This window comes from Macaca thibetana, chromosome 8, assembly GCF_024542745.1.
Source record: "Macaca thibetana thibetana isolate TM-01 chromosome 8, ASM2454274v1, whole genome shotgun sequence".
NCBI lineage: Eukaryota > Metazoa > Chordata > Mammalia > Primates > Cercopithecidae > Macaca > Macaca thibetana.
The window spans coordinates 27,283,186-27,305,882 of NC_065585.1; the positions used below are offsets into that span (position 1 = coordinate 27,283,186).

A 22,697-nucleotide genomic window follows, 5' to 3' on the forward strand; every position below is an offset into this window, starting at 1 on the left:
GTTTCTGATTCAGCAGGTTTGGGTGAGGCTGAGAATTTGCATTTCTACCAAGTTCCCAGATGATGCAGATGTTGCCACTGGTTGGAAGAACACACTTTGAGAACCCCTGCTCTGCCACACTCCCCCATCTTTCCCGGTTGCACAGAATGGCTGCCAGCAAAAATGTGTTTCCTACAGAGGGCAGGACTTTGATTGTGCATTACTGCATAGTCCATTTTAAATGGGGTGCATCCCATACATTGTTCAATACAACTTTAAGTATAAAATTATTATGGCCATAGAGTGGTACTGGTTTCTAGGTTAAATTCAAAGTCATGTAATTTTTATTGCACTTTTCTTTGTAGTCATTTGTGAAAACTCTTCTACTTTCTGTCCTTCTTTACCTGCACAGTGGGGAACTTAATGCCCATCCAAAAAGGGTAACAAAACCATTTATTAGAGCGGCGAATTATCTGGGTTTAGTTGTCTCCCTCACCCACTTACCTTCTTGCTTAGGATATCATATGTTTCTTTTAAGTAGTGTGTGATTACGTGATTCACATTTCTTTTTTTTGTTTGTTTGTTTTTGTTTTGTTTTTGTTTTTGTTTTGAGACGGAGTCTCGCTCTGTCGCCAGGCTGGAGTGCAGTGGCCAGATCTCAGCTCACTGCAAGCTCCGCCTCCCAGGTTCCCACCATTCTCCTGCCTCAGCCTCCCTAGTAGCTGGGACTACAGGCGCCCGCCACCTCGCCCGGCTAGTTTTTTGTATTTTTTTTTTTTTTTTGTATTTTTTAGTAGAGATGGGGTTTCATCGTGTTAGCCAAGATGGTCTCGATCTCCTGACCTCGTGATCCGCCCGTCTCGGCCTCCCAAAGTGCTGGGATTACAGGCCTGAGCCACTGCGCCCGGCCGTGATTCACATTTCTAAACATCAGAAATGAGGGAGAATTAGTCCATCTTAAAACATTATGTCCCCCCATTTGACCTTCAAGTCTCCCTGTCTTTCCCCCTCCCCCAACCAATGACAACCTCTAAGTGTTCTTTATCCCTGTAACTATGTGATTTCATGAATGTCATATAGAAGGGATTCTATAGTATGTACGCTTTTCAGGGTGACATTTTCATGCAGCATAATTTCCTTGAAGTTGTCGTGTATATCAATAGTCTGTCCCACTTCATTGCTGAGAAGTATTGTAGGCTATGGATGTACCACAATTTGTTGAATCATTCACACATTGAAGGACATTTGGGTAGTTTCCAGGTTTGAGGTTATTACAGACAAAACTGCTGTGAACATTTGTGGACAAGTTTCTGCGTGAAAATAAGTTTCCATTTCTCTGGGATACGTGCCCAAGAGTGCAATTACTGGGTCATATGGTAAGTCCATTTTTAGTTTGAAAAGGAACTGCCAAACTATTTTCTATAGTGGCTGCACCATTTTACCTTCCTGCTAGAAGTGTATGAAGGGTTCTAGTCTCTTTACATCCTCATCAGCACTTGCTCTCATCTGTCCTTTTGCTTATAGCCATCCTAGTGGGTGTAAAGTGGTATCTCATTGTAGTTTTGATTTGCTTTTCCCTAAAGACTATTGATGTTGAATATCTTTTCATGTGTTTATCGGCACTTTATGTGTCTTCTTTGGAAAAAAGTTTATTCAAATCCTTAGCCTCTTTTAAAATTGGATTATTTGTCTTTTTATTGTTGAGTCAGAAGAGTTCTTTATGTATTCTAGATGAAAGTCCCTTATCATATATATGATTGGCAAATATGTTCCCCCCCCCCTTTTTTTTTTTTTGAGATAGAGTTTCGCTCTTATTGCCCTGGCTGGAGTGCAATGGCACTATCTCGGCTCACTGCAGCCTCCACCTCCCAAATTCAAGTGATTCTTCTTTCTCAGCCTCCCAAGTAGCTGGGATTACAGGCATGTGCCACCATGCCCGGCTAATTTTGTATTTTCAGAGGAGACGTGGTTTCACCATGTTGGCCAGGCTGGTTTCAATCTCCTAACCTCAGGTGATCTGCCTGCCTCGGCCTCCCAAAGTGCTAGGATTACACATGTGAACCACTGTGCCCGGCCCATTCTCTCTTTCTGTAGGCTCTTTTTCACTTTCTTGATGGGACCTGGGGGGACTGAAAGCCCAGCCTCCCTGACTGCACTGCCCCAGAGTAAAGCTCCTGTAAGGCGGAGCTAGTAGGGGTTGGTCATGGAACAGGTCAGGGACCAGTTGCCACAGACTCTCATGGTTCTTGCCAAGATTTGGTAGATTTTCTTGGATGACTGTTTCTCTATTTGTCGTTATCCCCTTAGGACAATTCTCAGAGACTTAAAATGTTTTTATGATTGTTACTAAATTGTTGTTTTGCTGGGGAGAGTGTCCACAGAGTTCTTTGTGTTTCTTCTGGAAGGTGGGCCTTCTATAATCTCCTCTTGTCATGCAAATACTCCCAAGAGATGTTTATATCTTCAATTCTCATCTCTTCAGCATTTTCTCATTGTCAGGTGCTTCTTTGGTAGCTCCGGCAACTAGAGAAGACCTTCTCTGGACTCCATCTGTTCACATGGGATAGTGTCTGAAACATAATATTTCTTGAAAGAATGAATGAATAAATGAGTGGATTTAAGCATCTACAAGGAGGTTGATGTGCAGTGTGAAAGAGCATCACAATGGACTGAGTGGGAGAGGACCAAGCATGTGGTCAAACTAGAATCATTGTCTGCCCACTTGTGGGGCATCATTCTTCCTTCAGGTAGAACATGTTAGTTATTCATAGACTCACTGTCCAGAGAGCAGAAGAGAGAGGCTGGTTCACGGGCTGAGCATGCTTAGAAATCTGAATGAAAATCATTGTTCTAAGGTAGGAGTGTATGTGTTCTGTATGAGCCTCTATGTGAATATACACATATGTTAGACATGCACAGCATACATATACATACATATATGGGTATGGAATTGTGTACATATACATATACATATAATGGGTATGGAAACCCAAGCAGTGGGATATTCTTAAAGGACATTCCTCTTTCTTCTGTAAAAATGATAAGATAAAGAATAATCGAATACTAAAACTGAATCTGTGGTCATCTAGCCCAATTATTTCATTTTGCAGATGAGGAAACAGATAGAAAACTCATGGGTTTTATTAAGTTTCACAGCTACCTAGTGGTTTCCTAATTCCTGCAAGGGTATTCTTCCCACAGCTCAAATTACCTATTATGTGAAGGAATACAAGCTTCGATCATGTCAACCTTACTTGCTATATCAGCAAATAGTCCTTCTATATAACCATTTAAGCAACCTACTATAACTGTCATTTTAATTTTTCCTATAAGTTTTCTGCCCTTCCTCTTCCTCCACACATTCCCTAAAGTAAATTCTGCAACTAGCAACTTTGAAACTTGTTACAATGCAGAACATTAATAGGATTTTACATTTTTAGTAGGCTAATGATGAGGATGTAGGACCTTCTGTGCTAGTCCCTCAGGGGTTTCTATTCTGGGCACTTATTAAATCTTGCTGTAGTCTGAAGTATATTTGACCTTTCTGAAATAAAAAAAAAATCAGCTTAAACTTTATTCATATATTTTTGTGAGTGTGTGTGTGTGTGTGTACACATTTCTCTCTTCTCCATCTATTAGGCAGAGATTCAGACATTATCAACATTTGAACTTGAATATATTTGTCAACCATTTTCCTGTGTTTGATGGGGAAGAAGAAATCACTACCATCTAATTTATTATTATTTTTATATTTAACTAAATTCAAGCCTTCCTAAAAATCTTTTTTACTTTGAAGTCTATTTTGCAATTTAATTAATGCAGCAAAGGTTTTAGAAAATTTTTACTCTCAATGGAGATAATCTTAATCCATTCACGGTGACCTTTTCTTGTGCAAATTAGTTGTACACGCTTGTTTAAGCAAATGGTCCTTTGCATGATGCCTCTTCTTAATGACGGGTTTATAATTGAAAATTGGCTTACTCCCGTATGCCTAGTTTGTATGAGAATATAAAAATAGATGTGGACTTTAAAAATATAAATGTATATACCAATATCCCAAAAAGAAGAGGGAAGAATTCAGTGCCTTTAGGCTATGATTAAATTAGACTATTAGAGTCAGAAAATGGTGGTGACATATGCTACTGTCAAAGTCACACCTGTCTGCTCAGCATTGGAAGCTCTTGAAAAATGAGAGTGATTTCATCTTGGCTGTAAGAATCGGGGCCTTTACAGGACACGAGCCATCTCTACCTTCCCAAGTTTTCTTAAACTCATAATGTACTTGAAACTGCCTATGTTGGAATGTGTTTGTGGTAATCATTTTAAAAGTGACAGTCCTAAACAACATGAAATGCTTTTTATTTTTCTTAAACTTCCCTAGCTTAAACAGTCAGGTAACACTCATATTTTGTATATATATTTTTTCAAAATACAAAAACAATGTAATGTCATTAAATGGTATTTGAGTAACATAAACTCATCTCTTCTGTAGACCAGTTTCCAGTACCCCCTACTATTTCAGGCTTTTTTTTTTTTTTTCCTTTTCTTTTCTCGTTATTCTTTTTTTCCCATTCTTAGGCTAGCATCCCTCTCTCTCACCTCCTCTTTCTCCTGTAAGTTATGTCAGCCATTCTTAAACAGGAACATTTTTCCCGGGTAACTGATTGTTCTTGGTTAAGTGTAGAAACTCCATCTTGAAGGAGAAGACAAACATTGTCTTGTGCTTGTGACTGAGGTTTTCTGAATAGTTTTTAATAGCATGATTTTGAAGGGGTAGGGAACAAGTACAGTCTTAGTTTTGCTGAATGCCATATTGTTAAAGGAGAAGGAGAAGCACCAGTAATTTTTTCTTCTTCTTTTTAAGCCTATGGGGCAACATATTTTATCAAGACTCAAAAATCTGATTTTGGAAGCAAAGACTGGGCAAACCAAATTGTTGCCAGAATGATCAGACTCGTCTTTATATACACTGCTTGCAAAAGGGATCCTAATTGCTTTGTCCAACATGGTGATTCATGTTTGTTCTTCATGCAGCAACCCAACCTCCTTCCTCAAAATGGAAAAGCGAGAGCTGCCTGCTGGTGACTTTCCCGAGTTGCTTTGTGTAAATTCACGCACATGGACGCCCACCTATGGTCAACATCCCACATTTGCAATGGGTCTTCATTTGCTGATTACTCCTCTTCTCTTTCTAGGTATGATTATCGGGAAATGCTGCACAATGCCACTTTCTGTCTGGTTCCTCGTGGTCGCAGGCTTGGGTCCTTCAGATTCCTGGAGGCTTTGCAGGTAAGAGGCCCTGGAGCCTTCCCAGAATAGGGCTGAGGACCGAAGCCAGACTAAGCGGGTTTGACATTATCACCTCTCCTGCTATAGCTAAAGAGAAGGTGTGGTTTCCCTTGAGGATCTGAAAATATTTTCAAGAAAATCTAAAACATTTTTGAAAAGTGGGGGGTGGAGGGAGGATTTACTCAGTAATTTTAGATGTAAGAAATTAAATTGTGGATTCTTCTGGGTCATGTTTAGAAACAGAAGGCAAATCTGATTGCCAACTTGGACAATCTCTCTCACCTCCTCTTTCTCCTGTAAGTTATGTCAACCATTCTTAAACAGGAATATTTTTCCTGGGTAACTGAATGTTCCAGCCTAGCTGGACTCTAAAAAGCAGCCCTACTCTTTCCCTTTATTCCCGAAAAGCAAAATTGTCTTTTATGCCTGCATCTTAATTGTCTCTCAGTTCCTTTAAATTTTGAGAATGATCCCTAGCATGGTGTTACTACTCAGATGGCCAGCTCTTCCAAGGCTCTGCAGTTCAGAGGTCCTGGCTCCACCCCTGGAGCCTTTGTGGTAGGAATTTCTCAGCTTATCAACCTCACTCTGCAGAAATGTCCTCTTGAAACAGTCATCCACATTTCCCACCTGGAAGTTGCAACCAGCCTTCTTTGATTGCAAGAGAAAGCATGCCCTCAACCTCTCTCATCCTCCATTCCTTGACCCTTTGCTGCTGTGTTCTTTCCTCCTCTATTCCCTGCACCATGCCTAAATCTGTGCTTTTGCTACAGTGCTTCATAACTTCTTATCTCTGCCATCTTAACTGCAAATCATTCTGTCATGCCCTCCAACAGAAGAGCTTCCTTCTCTGGAATGTCTTTTCCAAGTTGCTCTCCGTGTGTGTTCTGCATAGCATGCCATCACTCATGTTCTTGTAGCCTCCTGGGATGTTGCATAAAGAAAAATTGTTCTCTGATTTGGATTATGAGTTATTTGGAATCAGTATTTTGTCATTAACCTAGTGTTTCTTGGCTGTTTATTTCCCGGCACAGACTGTAAATTGGTATGACTGTGGTTTAGATCACTCCACACTGAAGGGAACAAAGTTCTGGTTTAGGTGTTTGCAGAACAAGGGAAATGTGAACACTCTATACTGTTAAGTCCACGAACTGCTACATAGGAATGCTGAGCTCCATTCTGCTCTTTGTTGCTCATGACATTCGGGTAAATCACTTTGCACGTGGACTTGTGGGAGTTACATTGACAAGACTGTTTATATTCAAGGTTGGTTCTATACTGAGATTTTGTTGGTGTGAGCTTTTGTTACGTCCGTAAAAACTTCTCAGGCAAGGCCAGTCATCTCTATGGAAGTAAGGTCAGCCAGATCATGCACTAGAATAGAAATGGGGTTTTAGCATTCTAGGGCAAGACTTGCAAATATTAACATCTAATCTGGATACGTACAAACTTCGTGTGACTTGATAACTCATAAAAGCTTCCTTTCCTCCTGGCCTAGGCAGTCCAGGATTCACGCAATATCAAAAATGCCAGTCATTGAATTTGTACTGATTTCACCTCTGATTGGAACAGTTTCTGCTGTCGTTTTCCTCACATTCATGAAGTCCCCTTTTTTGCTCAGGCTGCCTGCGTCCCTGTGATGCTCAGCAATGGATGGGAGTTGCCGTTCTCTGAAGTGATTAATTGGAACCAAGCTGCCGTCATAGGCGATGAGAGATTGTTATTACAGGTAAGGAAGGGGCTGTGGCCTTCAACATGTCAGCAGATTATTGCTGCCCCCGTCCAAACTTTCAAAGAAGATGAATCCAAAAGGTCAGCTCTATAAAAGAAATTTTATCAGGAGAAAATTACCTGTGTCATGGTGAATATGAAGTCATTTAATATGACATTGTTCACTTTCCAGCAAAATCTGCCCAGGTCCCCAGAATATATTCCGAAAAGAAGTTGCAGGTAAAGAATGGGAGCTTTGATTTTCAAGAAGAAGTGGACCTCCACCCCTTTCAATAGCCAGAATTTTTAGATACATTACCAGAGAGTTTGTATTCTACCCTACTGTTTCATATTTTTTTCTGCTGTTTCTGCACTTGCCTTCAGATTAATTTTCAGAAAGAGAGAGGTCTCTAGGGCTTGTTCTTGTAATTAGTGTTATCATTCCTCAAATGATCCAGTCTGGGTGTCTGAGCGAGTGTTATCTTCAGGATGTATATTTAAATGAGCAGCCCCTAATAAAAGTTTGAACTGCTCAAGAGCTGCCTAGGGAGGGGGATACAATACTCACAGAGAAATCTGAAGGCAGGAACGATCATGGATTTTTTTTAATTACTAAGGATTTTATTGCACCATACACTTTATCTTTGAATTACTATAAATAGTTGTAGAATTTTTTTTAATGTTTTTGCCCTTTTATTTTTTGAATATCCATTAAATTGAGTTTCTAAGTCTGTTTTTTTGTTTTGTTTTGTTTTGTTTTTGTTTGTTTTTTTGGTCTTTTGTTGTTGTTGTTGTTGTTGTTGTTGTTGTTGTTGAAATGGAGTTTTATTCTGTCGCCCAGGCTGGAAGTGCAGTGGTGCGATCTCAGCTCACCGCAACCTCCACCTCCCAGGTTCAAGAGATTCTCCTGCCTCAGCCTCTCGAGTAGCTGGGAATACAGGAGCTCACCACCATGCCTGGCTAATTTTTGTATTTTTAGTAGAGATGGGGTTTCACCATGTTGGCCAGGCTGGTCTTGAACTCCTTACCTTAGGTGATCCACCCGTCTCAGCCTCCCAAAGTGCTGTCATTACAATCGTGAGCCACCATGCCCACCCTCTAAGTCTGTTGTTGATTCTCCTTCTGTGCTGCTGCCCAGTCTGCTAGCTGACTGATGAAGTAATGCAGCACTTTCCCTAAAATAACAGATGAACTAACTATAACTGAGAGACCTATGGGTTAAGCAAACGAAAGTGACCACAGCTCCTGAAACATTACTTCTGTCTGGTACTCAGTTTGTGATCTCCATGGTACCTAGGATCTCAGAAACAAAGGTAGGAATATAGCAGAATCTGTTTTTTGGGGGGATAAGTTATTCTGCCCTGAATACAACTTCATTTTTTAGGTGTTCATTGAGAAAGGGGTCTGGACTTTTTGTGAAAGCGCCACTTTTATGCCAATGATTTCCCACTGTGATTCCTTAAGGAAAGGAAGTCCTGGCAGAAACACCAAGGAAGAGTTTTCCCCATGCAGAGATAGTGTATGCCAAAATCATTTATTCATGAAAAGCCAAACAAGCGTGATGCGTGTCATGCTTGTCCATGTTGTCTTTTTTCTTCCTTTTTTAAATGTGATTTTAAAAGTAATACTTGATCATTAAAAGAACTTTGAGAAATAAAGGGAATAAAAAGCACCACTCATAATTTTCCTTTTATATACCAATGCTCCCGTGAGTTTGATGTGAACAAGTTGAAAAGTTGTCTTTGGTATGGAGCGCATTTTAGTATACTTAATTGTGGTTGTTGGTTTCTTTTCTTTTCTTTTCTTTTCTTTTCCTTTTTTTGTTTTGAGACAGAATCTCTCTGTCACTCAGGCTGGAGTGCAATGGCGTGGTCTGAGCTCACTGCAACCTCTGCCTCCCAGGTTTAAGCGATTCTTCTGCCTCAGCCTCCCGAGTAGCTGGGATTACAAGTGCCTGCCACCACACTCAGCTAATTTTTGTATTTTTAGTAGAAATGGGGTTTCACCATGTTGGCCAGGGTGGTCTTGAACTCCTGACCTTGTGATCCACCTGCCTCAGCCTCCCAAAGTGCTGGGATTACATGGGTGAGCCACTGTGCCCAGCTGCTTCTCCAGTTTCTACCATTTCACCAAAGTTGATGGGCATTTCATCTTCTGAAGCAACTTTTTGGCTTGACTCTGAAGATTTTGATTTTTAGCACTCCCACCCACCCAGACTTGCTGGTGTTTTTCCCCTCTCATATGCAGTCTGTCTTTGCACAGCTGCCTCCATATTGAACAGCTACTGTGCACTATCATTAACAATGGTTTTAAAGAGTTGGCACCCAGCCCAAATGTCTGCTCTGGGAAATGTTTTTTTGTTATGTTACAATTTTTCATTTCCTGTTTTAGAATAGCTCGGATGTTTTTATTTGCATATATTCTTGTCATCATGTCACCAAGAGAGCTTAATGTGACTTTCTTGTATCTATTCTGGTGCATTCCATTTGTTTTGCTACCATACATGACCTTTTATTAAGACTTCATTGAGCTCGGCAACTTCCAAAACAATCCAGCCAAACTGGAATTAATTTATCACTTTCCCATACCTGTCTCTCAGGACAAGCAGATTAATAACCAATAGCCAAATGCCATTAAAACTTGGAACTCTGTCTTTTCAATCAATTGGAGTTGTCTTCCAGAGCACTTTGCATAGTGCCGTCAGACACTTGTATCGTATCACAAACCGGTAGAATACATTGCACTTGATGTAGTAAGATGAAGATGCATCTTATTTAAGAGAGGAGGACAGCATTGGTAGGTGAGTCTGTGATACTCTTTTTCTCCTTTCATAACCACAGCAGACTCAATTTTCTGGAGACTATATAGCAATGATAGCTTTAGGCATTTTTCTTTTCTTTTCTTTTCTTTTCTTTTCTTTCTTTCTTTCCTTTCTTTCCTTTCTTTCGTTTTCTTTCTTTTCTTTCTTTTCTTTTTTCTCTTTTCTTTTCTTTCTTACTTTCTTTCTTCCTTTCTTTTTCTTTCTGTCTTTCTTTTTTGAGACAGTCTCATTCTCTCACCCAGGCTGGAGTGCAGTGGTGCAGTCTAGTCTCATTGCAACCTCTGCCTCCTGGGTTCAAGTGATTCTTCTGCCTCAGCCTCCCGAGTACCTGGGACTACAGGTGCGCACCACCATGCCCAGCTAATTTTTGTGTTTTTAGTAGAGACAGGGTTTCACCATATTGACCAGGCTGGTCTCGAACTCCAGAACTTGTGATCCACCTGCCTCGGCCTCCAAAAGTGCTGGGATTACAGGCGTGAGCCATCGCACCCAGCCTTAGGCATTTTTCTAGTAGACTGTTTCCTCGTGGCCATGATAAAACAGTGATGCCAACCTATATAACTCTTAGCAGGTACTTCTTGACATTTAGAAGAGGGTTTGATTATGAAAATTGAACAGGATAATTTTTTTCTAATCTTTCTTTGGCCATCTAGGTGACTTTCTCAGTGAGTAAATAAAAATCAGTTTCCTTGGACTTATAAAGGTTCTATGATATGAATGATTTCTCTACCTTCTCAAAGAATGTTTTATTTCCATTTGACCTTGAGCTCTGATTACAGGCTAATGTTTGCCTGCCAGTGTTTCTCCTTTACCTGTTGCCTCTGTTTCTTCAGTGTTGCAAATCCAGATATACACTTTGGGACACAGATTTAGTATCTGGTTTTGGACATTGCCAAACCAAGTGAGCTTTTCCTTCTCTTCTTACTGTGAAGCTGTTTTATTGCTCCTCCTAAGGGGAGTGTTGAATTAAAAAATGCGCTACCACTTCCTTCCCCTCCAATGGAAACTCTGTTACAGTCTTAGTCAAATGCCATGGGTAACTTTCCTATTAAAGCAGCTAACGGAGCATTTCTCCTTCTTGCCCAGACTCCCATATCTGTCAGATTAGTCATATGTTATGGAGGCAAGCATGCAGAAAGAGGTGAGCACAAAAGGGCAATTGCTAATCACAAGGAATCTTCCCTTAAGACTATAGACTCCGTAAATGAAATAGACCTTGAACTGTAGGTGAAAATAGGGAACAAGCCCAGAACACTTACCAGACTCAGGAAGTACATTTCAGAACTCCAGACCCAAGCAGTTTCCCTTGCAGACATTAAGCAACTGGTCCAACTTTTAATAGCATCACTCTGATACCAATAATGATAGTAGTGATTGTAAGTTATATTAATTAAGTTTTCCATGTTTGAGGCACTGTGCTAAGCACTTGTATAATCGTCATTAAAACCTTAGTACTTTATCCCCACTTCATGAGTAAGGAAGTGGAGTCTTTGAGAAATCAGCTAACTCGTTCAAGAAAGCACAGGTAGTAAATGGTAGAGGGAAGAATCCTTCCTTGATCCTTCTGACTCCCGTGCCCCTGGGCCTAGCCATTCAGCAGCTATACTACCATTAAAAATAATGATGTCCCTGTGGTGGCTTCAGGTGGTTATATTCACCTCCTATTTCTTAATAACTACTATATAAAAGCCACTCTGCTAACCTGAAAATGTGTAGCAGGATAACAAGATATAGGTCCTTCCTTTAAAACTGTATACCCTGGAAGAGAGCAGTGATGACTAAACATATATGAACAGTTGAGAGATCCAGTTAGACTTGGGTAAGGGCTGAAGGCGGAAAGAGAGATATGGGAAGCAGAAAGGCTCAAAGGTGAGGTAGAAGGTATGTGCACATAAAAGTGACTGACCCTAGCTTCAGGTTGGATGGGAAAGCTCATAGACATTCTCTAAAAAGTCCTTTTATAGATATTTTATAGTTCCTGGAGTGACCGATCATAGAAGTGCTTGGGAGATAAAGTCTTCTGGCCTTTCCCCAAGACCTACAGTTACTCCTCTATAAAATTTGGTTGTTACCTTGTGCAAGGTCGAGGATTTCTGGAAGCAGCAATTGTGACTATAGACTTCCCTAAGCAACTGATAAGCTGCTTCTGAATCTTAGAGGTGAACTGTAACTTTCATACATCAAAGGCCACTGGGGCGGATTCCCAGTAAGTGCTCTTTGTAGCTGACACTTCTTAAGGTCATTTCAACTTAAGAGTTGATGATTTTTAGTAGATCTATGCTAGAAGTCAAATGCTATGAAGAATAAAAGCCTAACCCAGTTGGGTTATTTTGATCAAGTACATCTCTTGGTTTTACGGTTATAATTCCTATGTGTTCACCTTGTGTTACAGATTCCTTCTACAATCAGGTCTATTCATCAGGATAAAATCCTAGCACTTAGACAGCAGACACAATTCTTGTGGGAGGCTTATTTTTCTTCAGTTGAGAAGATTGTATTAACTACACTAGAGGTAAGTGAGACCGCTTGGCTCTTGGGCTTGAATAATGGTCCTTTATACACTTCTCTCAGCCTTCTGTTTTGCTATTAGTGATGTGTGATTGGTCCAATGGGGCAAAACCAGATTCCTGTACTTGGATATATTGGTTAACCTCTTTTATCTGCTTTGCCATACCCAAGAAAATACTCTCATTCCTGACAAACTCTACAAAGGAAAACCTACATGGGGAGAAATTATACTCAATGACACAGAGATTGACTCTGTCTTACATCATTTCAGGGATATGTGGGTCATGACTGTCTTGTCATTTACACTCAATGGCATCCTTTGAAGACATGTTTCTGGAGTTCATTTAGAAAAAAATATTTAATGGCTTGGCTCAGCGGCTCACTCCTGTAATCCCAGCACTTTGGGAGACTGAGGCAGGTGGATCACCTGAGAGCAGGAGTTCAAGACCTGGCCAACAAGGTGAAACCTCATCTCTACTAAAAATACAAAAAATTAGCCAGGCATAGTGGCACACACTTGTAATCCCAGCTACTCGGAAGGCTGAGGCAGGAGAATAGCTTGAACCTGGGAGGCGGAGGTTGCAGTGAGCTGAGATTGCACCATTATACTCCAGCCTGGGCATCAAGAGCAAAACTCCATCTCAAAAAAAAAAAAAAAAAAAAAGAAAGAAAGAAAAATATATATAATGGCCAAGTAAGGGCAAATCCTCTACCGTTCTAAAAATATGAGTAGTTTTCTGGACACCACAGTCCAATGGCATTGGGGGACAGCAGAATTAATTCTCAAGTCTTATGCAAGCCAGCCAACCAGCGTCAGTGTGGCAAAGTTGTGTTAAGAGGAGAGTCAGGATCATACCCATGTGGCGCAGAAACTGTTAAATTTGTGAAAGCAGAAAATCTTTTAGGCAGATGGGTGCCCATCCTCAAGTTGCTTTTTTTTAAGGCAGGACAGAAAAAGAAAAAGGAAGCATGGAGATGATTAAAACCTTTGGAAATAGAGCAGATAGCATTGGCCTGAGGCTACACCAAAGTAGCACAAAGAGCTAGGAAAAGATTCAGGAAGCTGCACACGCATGCGTTACAGGCTTGAAGGAAGGAGAGCAGAGATATTCACTGAGGTGATTCTGAGGTGTTCCCAAAATGAAGTGGGGGCATCGTGGTCTTCCTTTTGGAGAATTCACTCAGGAAAAGTGATGACTGCTCTAAAAGCTAATGTGATGTGGAACCTACATTGAGAAGTCTGAGTAATACCAAGAAACTGAAGTTACCCTACTTGGTCCACATCACTGTTTTCTTGCCATCCTGACTATCAGAGCCAGTGCTGGTCATGCTCCAGGCACACCAGGGCATTTATCCACCCCAAGCTGAGCTTGGGCTCCTGCTCCCACCCTAGGGCAAACTCTGGTCAGTGTCCTCTTAGGCATAGTGTATATTTTTTTCATCCTGGAACTGGGTAAAAAGGGCTGTTTAGGACCCAGGCCCATTCCCATGAAGGGGACAGGATCATAATGACTTCCAAGGGCTTTCTTCCTGCAAGCAAACTTTTATCCCTCCAAAAGCAATCTCCTCAATTAAAATCAATTGAGTTGTTACCTCTGTTCACAGTAGCAGATTTGAGTATTTAATAGAGTTATCCTTTGCTTTTTTAATCCTGTCCTCCATCTAAGATCCTTCATAGGCCATTCTTAAAGAATGTTGAATGTTATTTTTTCTCCCTTTTTGGAGTGCAGAGTGCCTTTTTTTTTTTTTTTTTTTTTTTGAGACAGGGTCTCTCTCTGTCACCAGGCTGGAATGACCTTAAGCAATCCTCCCACCTCAGCCTTCTGAGTAGCTGGGACCATGGGTGCAAGTTACTATGCCTGGCTAATTTTTTATTTTTTGTGCAGACGAGGTCTCGTTATGTGGCCCAGACTGGTCTTGAACTCCTGGCTCAAGCAATCCTCCTGCCTCGACTACCCAAGTGGTGGGATTACAGGAGTGATTATTAAATAAGGGCACATTCATTTTAGAAACTAATAGAAAACACTTAAAGCATAAAACATAAAATAATTCCTTCATGCAAAACCACTATTGACATATATATCCACACAAACATATATATTCGTTTTTATATGTAAATTTAAAATTTGTGGTAGTTTTAGTTTTAAAAAGGAGTCTTCATATACTTGCATTATAACCTGTTTTTCTGCTTAATAATGTTAATATTTTCTCATGTTATTAGATTTTTCTATAATTAATGACTATATGATATTCCATTTATGATATCTAATTATTTAAATTAATCCCCAATTTGGGTAGATTCCGGTTGTTTCTGGCTTTTTAATCTTTATGTACATCATTGCAGTAAATCATCTCAAGGTCAAATTATTGTGCAGATTCAATATTACTTCCTTAGGATAAATTCCTTGAATTTGAAGTCCTGTTCCAAATAATATGCCAAATGCTAAGTTTTTTTGTTTTTTTTGTTTGTTTGTTTGTTTTTGAGACAGAGTCTCACCCTGTCCCCCGGGCTGGAGTACAGTGGCACCATCTCAGCTCACTGCAACCTCCGCCTCCTGGGTTGAAGCGCTTTCTCAGGCCTCAGCCTCCCAAGTAGCTAGGATTACAAGCCTGTGCCATGGAGATGGGGTTTCGCCATGTTGGCCAGGCTGCTCTCCAACTCCTGACCTCAAGTGATCCGCCTGCCTCGGCCTCCCAAAATGCTGGGACTACAGGCATGAGCCACCGTGCCTAGCCCCAATACATTTCTTTCTTCAGTGTTTTCTCTGCCATTTTTATGTATCTTTGGGTTGTTTCTGGCCTTTTAATTCTATCCTATTAGTTGTTTACCTCTAATACATTCAGACCACGTTTCAGTGTTTTAACTTTTTTTACTCTATTATACATCCTATCGTGAACTTCTATTTATTTAAACCAATATGCCATTATTTACTATTAATGTTCTTTGTAATTATTTATTTTTTATAGCTAACTATATCTGTATCCAAGCAATGACTTTCTACATGTATCTTAAACTACATCTCTATTTCTTTAGGATGGAATGCCTGAAGTGATCTTAATAAGCCAAAGAGTCTAGGCATTTCTAAGGCTTATAATATATTTTGCCAAATTATTATCCGAAAACATTATATCCACCCAAAGTCTCACAAGCTGTCTGGGCGTGACTCTCTTTTGCTGTGCTCTTGTCAGCCTCACAGATCCGTAATTAAAACACACACATCTACCACTTTGCTGATTTGCCAGATGAAAGATGGTATCTCATTAATTACATGTCTTTTGCATATGGTTTATTGAATGGATCTGGTCTCTCACCTATTAAGTTAGCAGTGCTCAATTTTTGTATTGTAACAGTTGAATGTCTTACATTCGTCAGAATAGGATCAAAATAAGATCAAGCTGTTCTCATCTCTGAACCTGAAAAGGCCTTTTCCCCTTTGTATTTAAACCATGCAATTTTTTTTTCTTTTTTTTTTTTTAGCAACACAGTTTTGGGTTTTTTTAAAACACTAAAAATGATATACTTCATTCGAATTTATAGCAACTGTCAAATCTCTTTATATAGTTCCAAGATTGGATTGTAAGTTTGACCTCTCAACTAAATTTATGACAGGTACTACCTAGTTTTCCAAAATACTTCATAACTCAGAGTACCCCAGAATTCAACATAATCAGAAAATCAGGGGAAATAGAAGAAAATGCCATCCACAGACACAAATAACACAGCGAATGTGGTTATAAGAACAGTTTAAGTATCACATATCAAAAATGTGAACTTGGCTTAGAACTCAGATAATATACTTCATTTAGTCACTGCTGGAGCTACTAAGGCATGAGAATAATTCAGTTACTCACAGTTACGGCATAGACTTGAAGATCCTGGCCTAAGGATGTTCTGCACTCAGACTCTAGGTCTTTCTCTTTGCTTGCTATATTCTAGGCCATGGGAATGGGATTCTGAAGTCTTCAAACATTGTGAGCCCTAGAGTTGTAGGTAGAGTGCTTAGACTCAGTTGAAAACAGGACATATCATTTTCTCTTCAATGCCAGGGTCAAGTTGTTAGTACATTTCATTGTACAGAGCTCTGTCTAGCATTCTGTTAGTTTTTCCAGTTTGATTGAAATTTTCTAATGCTGCATCTTGGTAGTAAGGAGCTATTTAATCAAACTAGGCTCTGTAGAGCTCAGTTTTTTGTGTAAATTGAGAAGTAACAATGAGGTCAATGATAAAACACTGGAAAAACAGTGCTCCTTCATGGATTCCATTATTTGTCAGAATATTGCACAATAACCTGGCACTAAGGATTGAATCATTGGAGCTTAGTCGTAATCAAGATGAGTGAAAGAAAGTGCTTGAGATTATAATAATATATGAAAAGAGCCAGTGGTAGCTAGGAAGGTATATAGTTAGTGGAGTTTTATGAAGTATGCTCCATTTTCCTCTTCAGTTATCTAGCCATGCACATCCGAACCATAGTATTGCTGATGCTATCATACAATGATATTTGAAAATCAGTGGGATAATGGAAATAGATAATTGATCTGGCTTCAAGTAAAGTGGCATATGGTGGCATCGTGTGTCTTAGGCTACAGTGCTTTGGTTACAAGATGAGGGGCTACATAGAATGACTTTAACCTGTAGCCAATCGTCCATTATTTGGAAAACAGAGGATACATAAAAAGAAAAATAAGGAGACTGTCATTCTTCCCTTTGAATTCACATCAATTAGAAATATTGTCCTTATCAAGGGGGCCATCTGGGACCATAACAAAAAAAGTCTTGTATTATGTGTTTGTGTGTGTGTGTGTGTGTATTGATTTTGTTTATAGCCAAAGAAGCATCCAACCTCTAAATCTGATGTCTTCTTCCACAACAATAAAGAGTAAGCAGTAAGTGCCATGAAAAGATTCTGGGAGCTCTCCAGGGTAGTGATAGGAAGAATTGCAGAGGGATAAAAATGATCTTTCTGTATGGTGAAATGAAATCCATATTTCTTTATGCTTTTAGAAGGCAAGTTGATATAAACCTTTTAGAAAGACACTTGGCAATACTTATGAGTAGCCTTAAAAGTACTTACACCCTTTGACAAGGTCCTACAGAATCAATTCTGGTCTGGAACGGTGGCTCACACCTGTAGTCCCAACCCTTTGTGAGGCCGGGGAGAAAGGATTGCTTGAGCTCAGAAGTTTGAGACCAGCCTGAGCAACATAGTGAGACCCCATCTCTACAAAAAATAAAAATAAAAAAGTTAGCTGGGTGTGGTGACCCTCCCCTGTGGTCCCAACTACTCAGGAGGCTGAGGTGAGAGTATCCTTTGAGCCCAGAAGTTTGAGGCTGCGGAGAGCCGTGACCACACCACTGTACTCCGGCCTGGGTAACTGTATGAGACCCTGTCTCAAAAAAAAAAAAAAGAAGAAGAAGAATCAGTCTTAAATGTGGAAAATTTTATTCATATTCATAAATATGTTCATTGCTTTGCATGGAAAAAATGCTGAACTGATTAAGAAAAATGATTCATGAATACTATTAATATGGAAACATATCTGTAATATATAATATCTATACTATTGCCACTATGTAATAAATGGAAAAACCAATGCCTAGAAAACAAACACAGGAGTGAGTTTCTTCTTAAAGGCAAAAATGAAGTCTTAAGTATAACAACTTAGGCAGCTATTCTTAAATTCTGAGACATTGTTATAATTAATGTGGTATTTTATTGCTTTATTACAGATGAGGAAAATAATACACAAAGGTGGCAAATTGCTTGACCCAGGTTAAATTCAACATTTGCTACTGCTTTCATACCTGTCCTATATCTTTCTGTCAAGATCCATTGGAAGACAGTATAAAATGCTTGTTATTTCAGAAGAGTGCTATATCTTATTATCATATCCTTGAATTTCAAAAGATAGCAATGTTGTGATACTAAACCAAAGTCTATGACAGTGACAAGCATAACATCCAAAGACCTGATGTGAATGATGACCCATTTTGTGACAGCTCTGAGTTCCATGCCATTTGTCTGTAGGTTCGATTTATAATGCTGTCTATTGTCAATTTATTTTCTATCTTGATATCCAAACTTATTTAAGTGACCACATCATAAGAGGTACATAAATTTGAAAAGAAAAAAAAAAAGGAGGATCTAAAGAGAAACTAGAAAAAGGAAATAAATAGACAGTACATTTGGAAAGTACAAATAATAAAAAACAGGAATAAATGTTGTACAAAGTGAAATTGCTAACCATGTAAAAAAAAATCCTTCACAACCATGACAATTTTCTCATAATTAGTGCCAAGACAACAGCATTTTAACACATCCCTGTTACACAAAAAGTAAAAATAAATATTTTCACTAGGTTCCTAAAATCTCCACCAAATTAGAAACCTCTATCCAGCCATATAAAATTAGCAATTTTGATCTGGGTGAAAGATAAGATGCAGAAGTCATTTAACTAAGATATTTGGGTTCTTCTGAATTTCCTCCTTGCTTCCTCCCTTCTCTGTCATTAGGAAAATAAACATAAGATTTGCAAAGATAAATGTAGCCCACTTTATTACTTATCTAGTCACCATGTGGAATGAGATGAGGGTGTTAATAACCTTAGCAAATAATAAAACTCCGTTTAAAATATTCTGTACTTAAAATCACATTGCATTAAATGGAGACCTGGAAAATGGTGATTTGGGTCTTAAATCTCAAGACTTATGGCAGGATTTTTTTCTTTTCTTTTAAATGTAAAAAAAAAAATTGCTGAAAACATAAAATTCCGTACCAAGTTAATTATTTGCCAAATCATATTCTAATGAGTGGATGGTATAATTATAAGAGTTTGAAAGTCACAGAGAGAAAGCTATAAAATGGACTAATCACATTCAACTGACAAATGATTCGGGATGGGAGGATGTTTGACTCTAAATGTAGAATTTAATGATCTGCAAGGTCCCAAAGTCCAAAGAAACTAATGAACTAGCTTGGCTATTATTAGTCTTCATATGCCATGGTTCTTGTCCTATTATGTAGGATGTTTTAAGCAATTGTTAACTCACTACTTTTCGAGATGAAATATAGAAAAACTTAGTAACCAGTACCCAAAGTCCTACAATTGACTTTGAAAGGAAAATGAAATATGACAAGCAAACACATCTACCTCTTGAATTAAAGGAACAGCTGAAAACCTCAATAGCTTCTAGAATGTGTCATGTCTTGAATATGCTTTCCGTTCAGTGTCTACGAGTATACATTGACCTCTCTGTTCTCTGAGAACAGATCTTTATAGGGGCCTGGAACGTATCTTAGTTCTTAGAAGTTTAACCATCAGACTAACTGCTCCACACAGTCCATTTTGGAATGAGCATGGACTCATTATTATACAAAGACAGGATAGAATTTATGGTTTAACTGAAGTTTAATTAGGAAATTTGATTGGCTATAATTCATATCTTTCTGTTACTCTTTTTCATTGCTCCATTACTCTCTCTGTCTTGCAGACATTTTTATCTGGAGAATTAGAGTGGGAGGGAAGGTAGAGTCGCCACTCTGACTGCCGCCATCTTTCAAATTTGGATTGGGCATCATTCCTTCCACATATCATCAGGATCTCATCCTCACTGTGTGCTATGTTTTGTTTTCTAGATTATTCAGGACAGAATATTCAAGCACATATCACGTAACAGTTTAATATGGAACAAACATCCTGGAGGATTGTTCGTACTACCACAGTATTCATCTTATCTGGGAGATTTTCCTTACTACTATGCTAATTTAGGTAAGTGAATTTCCTCCAGGGAGTTGCCCTTGTTTACCCTGAAGATGTCATACAGAACTAAGGGCCTTTGTTCTTCTATTCTAATGGGGTCCATCTAACACCCTGCACTGAAGATTGCTTTTTCTAGAGTCTTGTTATAAGTGACATATCAAGTTCAAAAACAGAACAGAGCATTGCAAAATGGAAAAAAAGAAAAACTTCTTATCTGTGCAGCTCTACTTCATATTTAGTAATTTCTTTTTGAGAAATAGGCTCCCCAAATTATGGATCATTTTGAACATGGCAATGGGTTAGCTATCATTTTATGCCTCATCATATATAAAATGGAGTTAGGAGAGCTCTCCCCTGTTTTTTTGTTTTTTTTTTTTTTTCACAATCCCAACATCTCTATTCCGTACCAAAGAAAAACTGAATAAGAGGAAAGGAGAAATAACTAAGAATATATGACAAGCACAAATTTATTAATTTTTCCAAGGTTTTTTATAGTCCTTTTATGTGCTATGCTAATGTATTGCTGGGTACTAGAAATAAAAAGTCAAATAAGATACAATCTCTGCTTTCAAGCAGTTTTCAGTCTAATCACAGTTGGAAAAGGGAATGGCAGAGGGATAAATCTCTACCACTGGCTACTGTTATTGCCTTAGACATTTATGTATTTGGAGCCCCAGTTGCTCTCATGTTAGAAACATCATGAACATTTCCCCTCAGTTACAGTTCTAAACTTGAGAAAGCCTAGGACAGGAAAGCATCTTCCAAGCTGATACAGCAAAAAGACAAGATTTTCCACTCAATGCCATTGTTCTCCATAACACCCTCACCCTTCTAAGTTGTACATGTTTAGCTTGAAACTGATGAGATGAAACCTAAAGAAATTCCTGGCCTGAAGCATCAACCAGTGACAAAGAACCTTTTAATCCAAACCAAACCTGTTATGGGAACCATCTCTAATTCAGTGTATGGTTGACATTTGGGTAACGTAATTAGAATTTAGAAATGGTCAGATTAAGACACCGGTTGACAAAAATTTCTGTATATTTATTGTACAGTATTTAGATCTTCATTTGGAGTTATCACATTAGAGGTGTGTAAATGATGCTTCTTAAATTATTGCAGGAAAATTTAAAGGCAATGACTTGTCATTCCTGTTTAAAAGGCAGACCCTCAATCACGCTTATTCTTCTTGCTTGGCAAAACTTCGAATGTGTATCTAGATATTGGGAAGATTAACTTCTTTTTAACATACAATTAAAGTGCTACTGGATGATATAATTTTCTCTACAAAACCTTTGTATAATCCTCTAATACACAGAGAGTCTGATTCTAGCCTTTATCCCATCAGTATCAAAGCGTAACTTGAATGTCCCTGCACTGTGTTGCTCGCAGTTAAGCCACTAAAGTGCCAAATTAGTGGGTCTAAACTAATGAAGTTTTAAAAGGCTCTTAACCTGTCTCTAATTTCTTAGTGAGTTCTTATGGGAAAACTCCTTGGGGGGAAGCCATCTCACTTCTGTGTCTTTGGTGACAGTGGTTGTTTTGCATATCTATGATCCTTTTTAACCTAGGACTTCAGAGCTCGCAATTGGCAAAAGTCTGCATCACATACTATTTTCTCAGCTATGTCACTGCTACACAAAGAAGAGATTCTGGGAATATGGAGGCTTCTTCTCTGAAATAATAACGATGTTGGTGAGGGTGATGATAATGATAGCTGCTGACATATATTGAGTACTTGTTATTTTCTAAGTCCTATTCTAAGTGCTCTGTATGCATTAACTTGTTTTTTTTTTTTTTTTCTAAGAGTCTTGCTATGTTGCCCAGGCTGGAGTGCAGTGGCACCATCTTGGCTCACTGCAACCTCTGCCTTCAGAGTTCAAGCAATTCTCCTGCTTCAGCCTCCGGCGTAACTGCGACTACAGGCACACGCCATCGTGCCCAGCTAATTTTTGTATTTTTAGTAGAGATGGGATTTCACCATGTTGGCCAGGCCGGTCTTGAACTGCTGGCCTCAAGTGATCCACCCGCCTCGGCCTCCCAAAGTGCTGGGATCACAAATGTGAGCCACCGCACGGGGACAAACTTACTGAATTTTCGAGATAACCCTATACGTTTGGCACTATTATCAGGTCTGTTTCCCAGCTGTAGAAACTCAGAGGGTTAAGTATTCTTTCCAAGGTCCCACCACCAGTAAGTGGTAGATCTGGGATTCAGACCTAGACAGTCAGGCCCTGGATGCTGTTCCTTTCACCTTTTTTCCCACTAGCTAGCTGTTTGAAGTACTATTAGTCAGGTAGAACCCTTTCATTACATAATTAAAAATCAGACACCTGCAAACACTGTGGGAGAGACAACACATGAAGGGTGGTGAATGGTGTGTGTATTTAGACACTGGGTACCTAAAAAGCCAAAGGAACATCACAGAAACATCACCAAGAGGGACAAAGGATATTAAAGCAAGAACCTAGAAGTGGACGTTGATCTGGAATTTATTGAGGTCTCTAGACTCAGGCAGTAGCTAACCAGCAACTTCTCATCTTGTTTCTGTCCTGTCAGGACATAAGAAGCAAAGGAGAAATCATCCAGGAGAGAACATTTGCTTCAGCGTGAGGCAGTGGAGCAAGGA

The 22,697-nt window shown here is 39.2% G+C and overlaps 1 protein-coding gene across 1 annotated transcript in view; it reads left to right on the forward strand.

The window, feature by feature from the left end:
- EXT1 (exostosin glycosyltransferase 1) overlaps window positions 1-22,697 on the forward strand; it is a 313,319-nt gene that overhangs the window by 269,385 nt on the left and 21,237 nt on the right. The window contains exons 2-5 of the mRNA XM_050802103.1: window positions 5,175-5,268; window positions 6,890-6,997; window positions 12,192-12,311; window positions 19,945-20,077. Of these exons, the coding sequence (XP_050658060.1) occupies window positions 5,175-5,268; window positions 6,890-6,997; window positions 12,192-12,311; window positions 19,945-20,077 (455 nt within the window). The remainder of the gene's footprint in view (window positions 1-5,174; window positions 5,269-6,889; window positions 6,998-12,191; window positions 12,312-19,944; window positions 20,078-22,697) is intronic.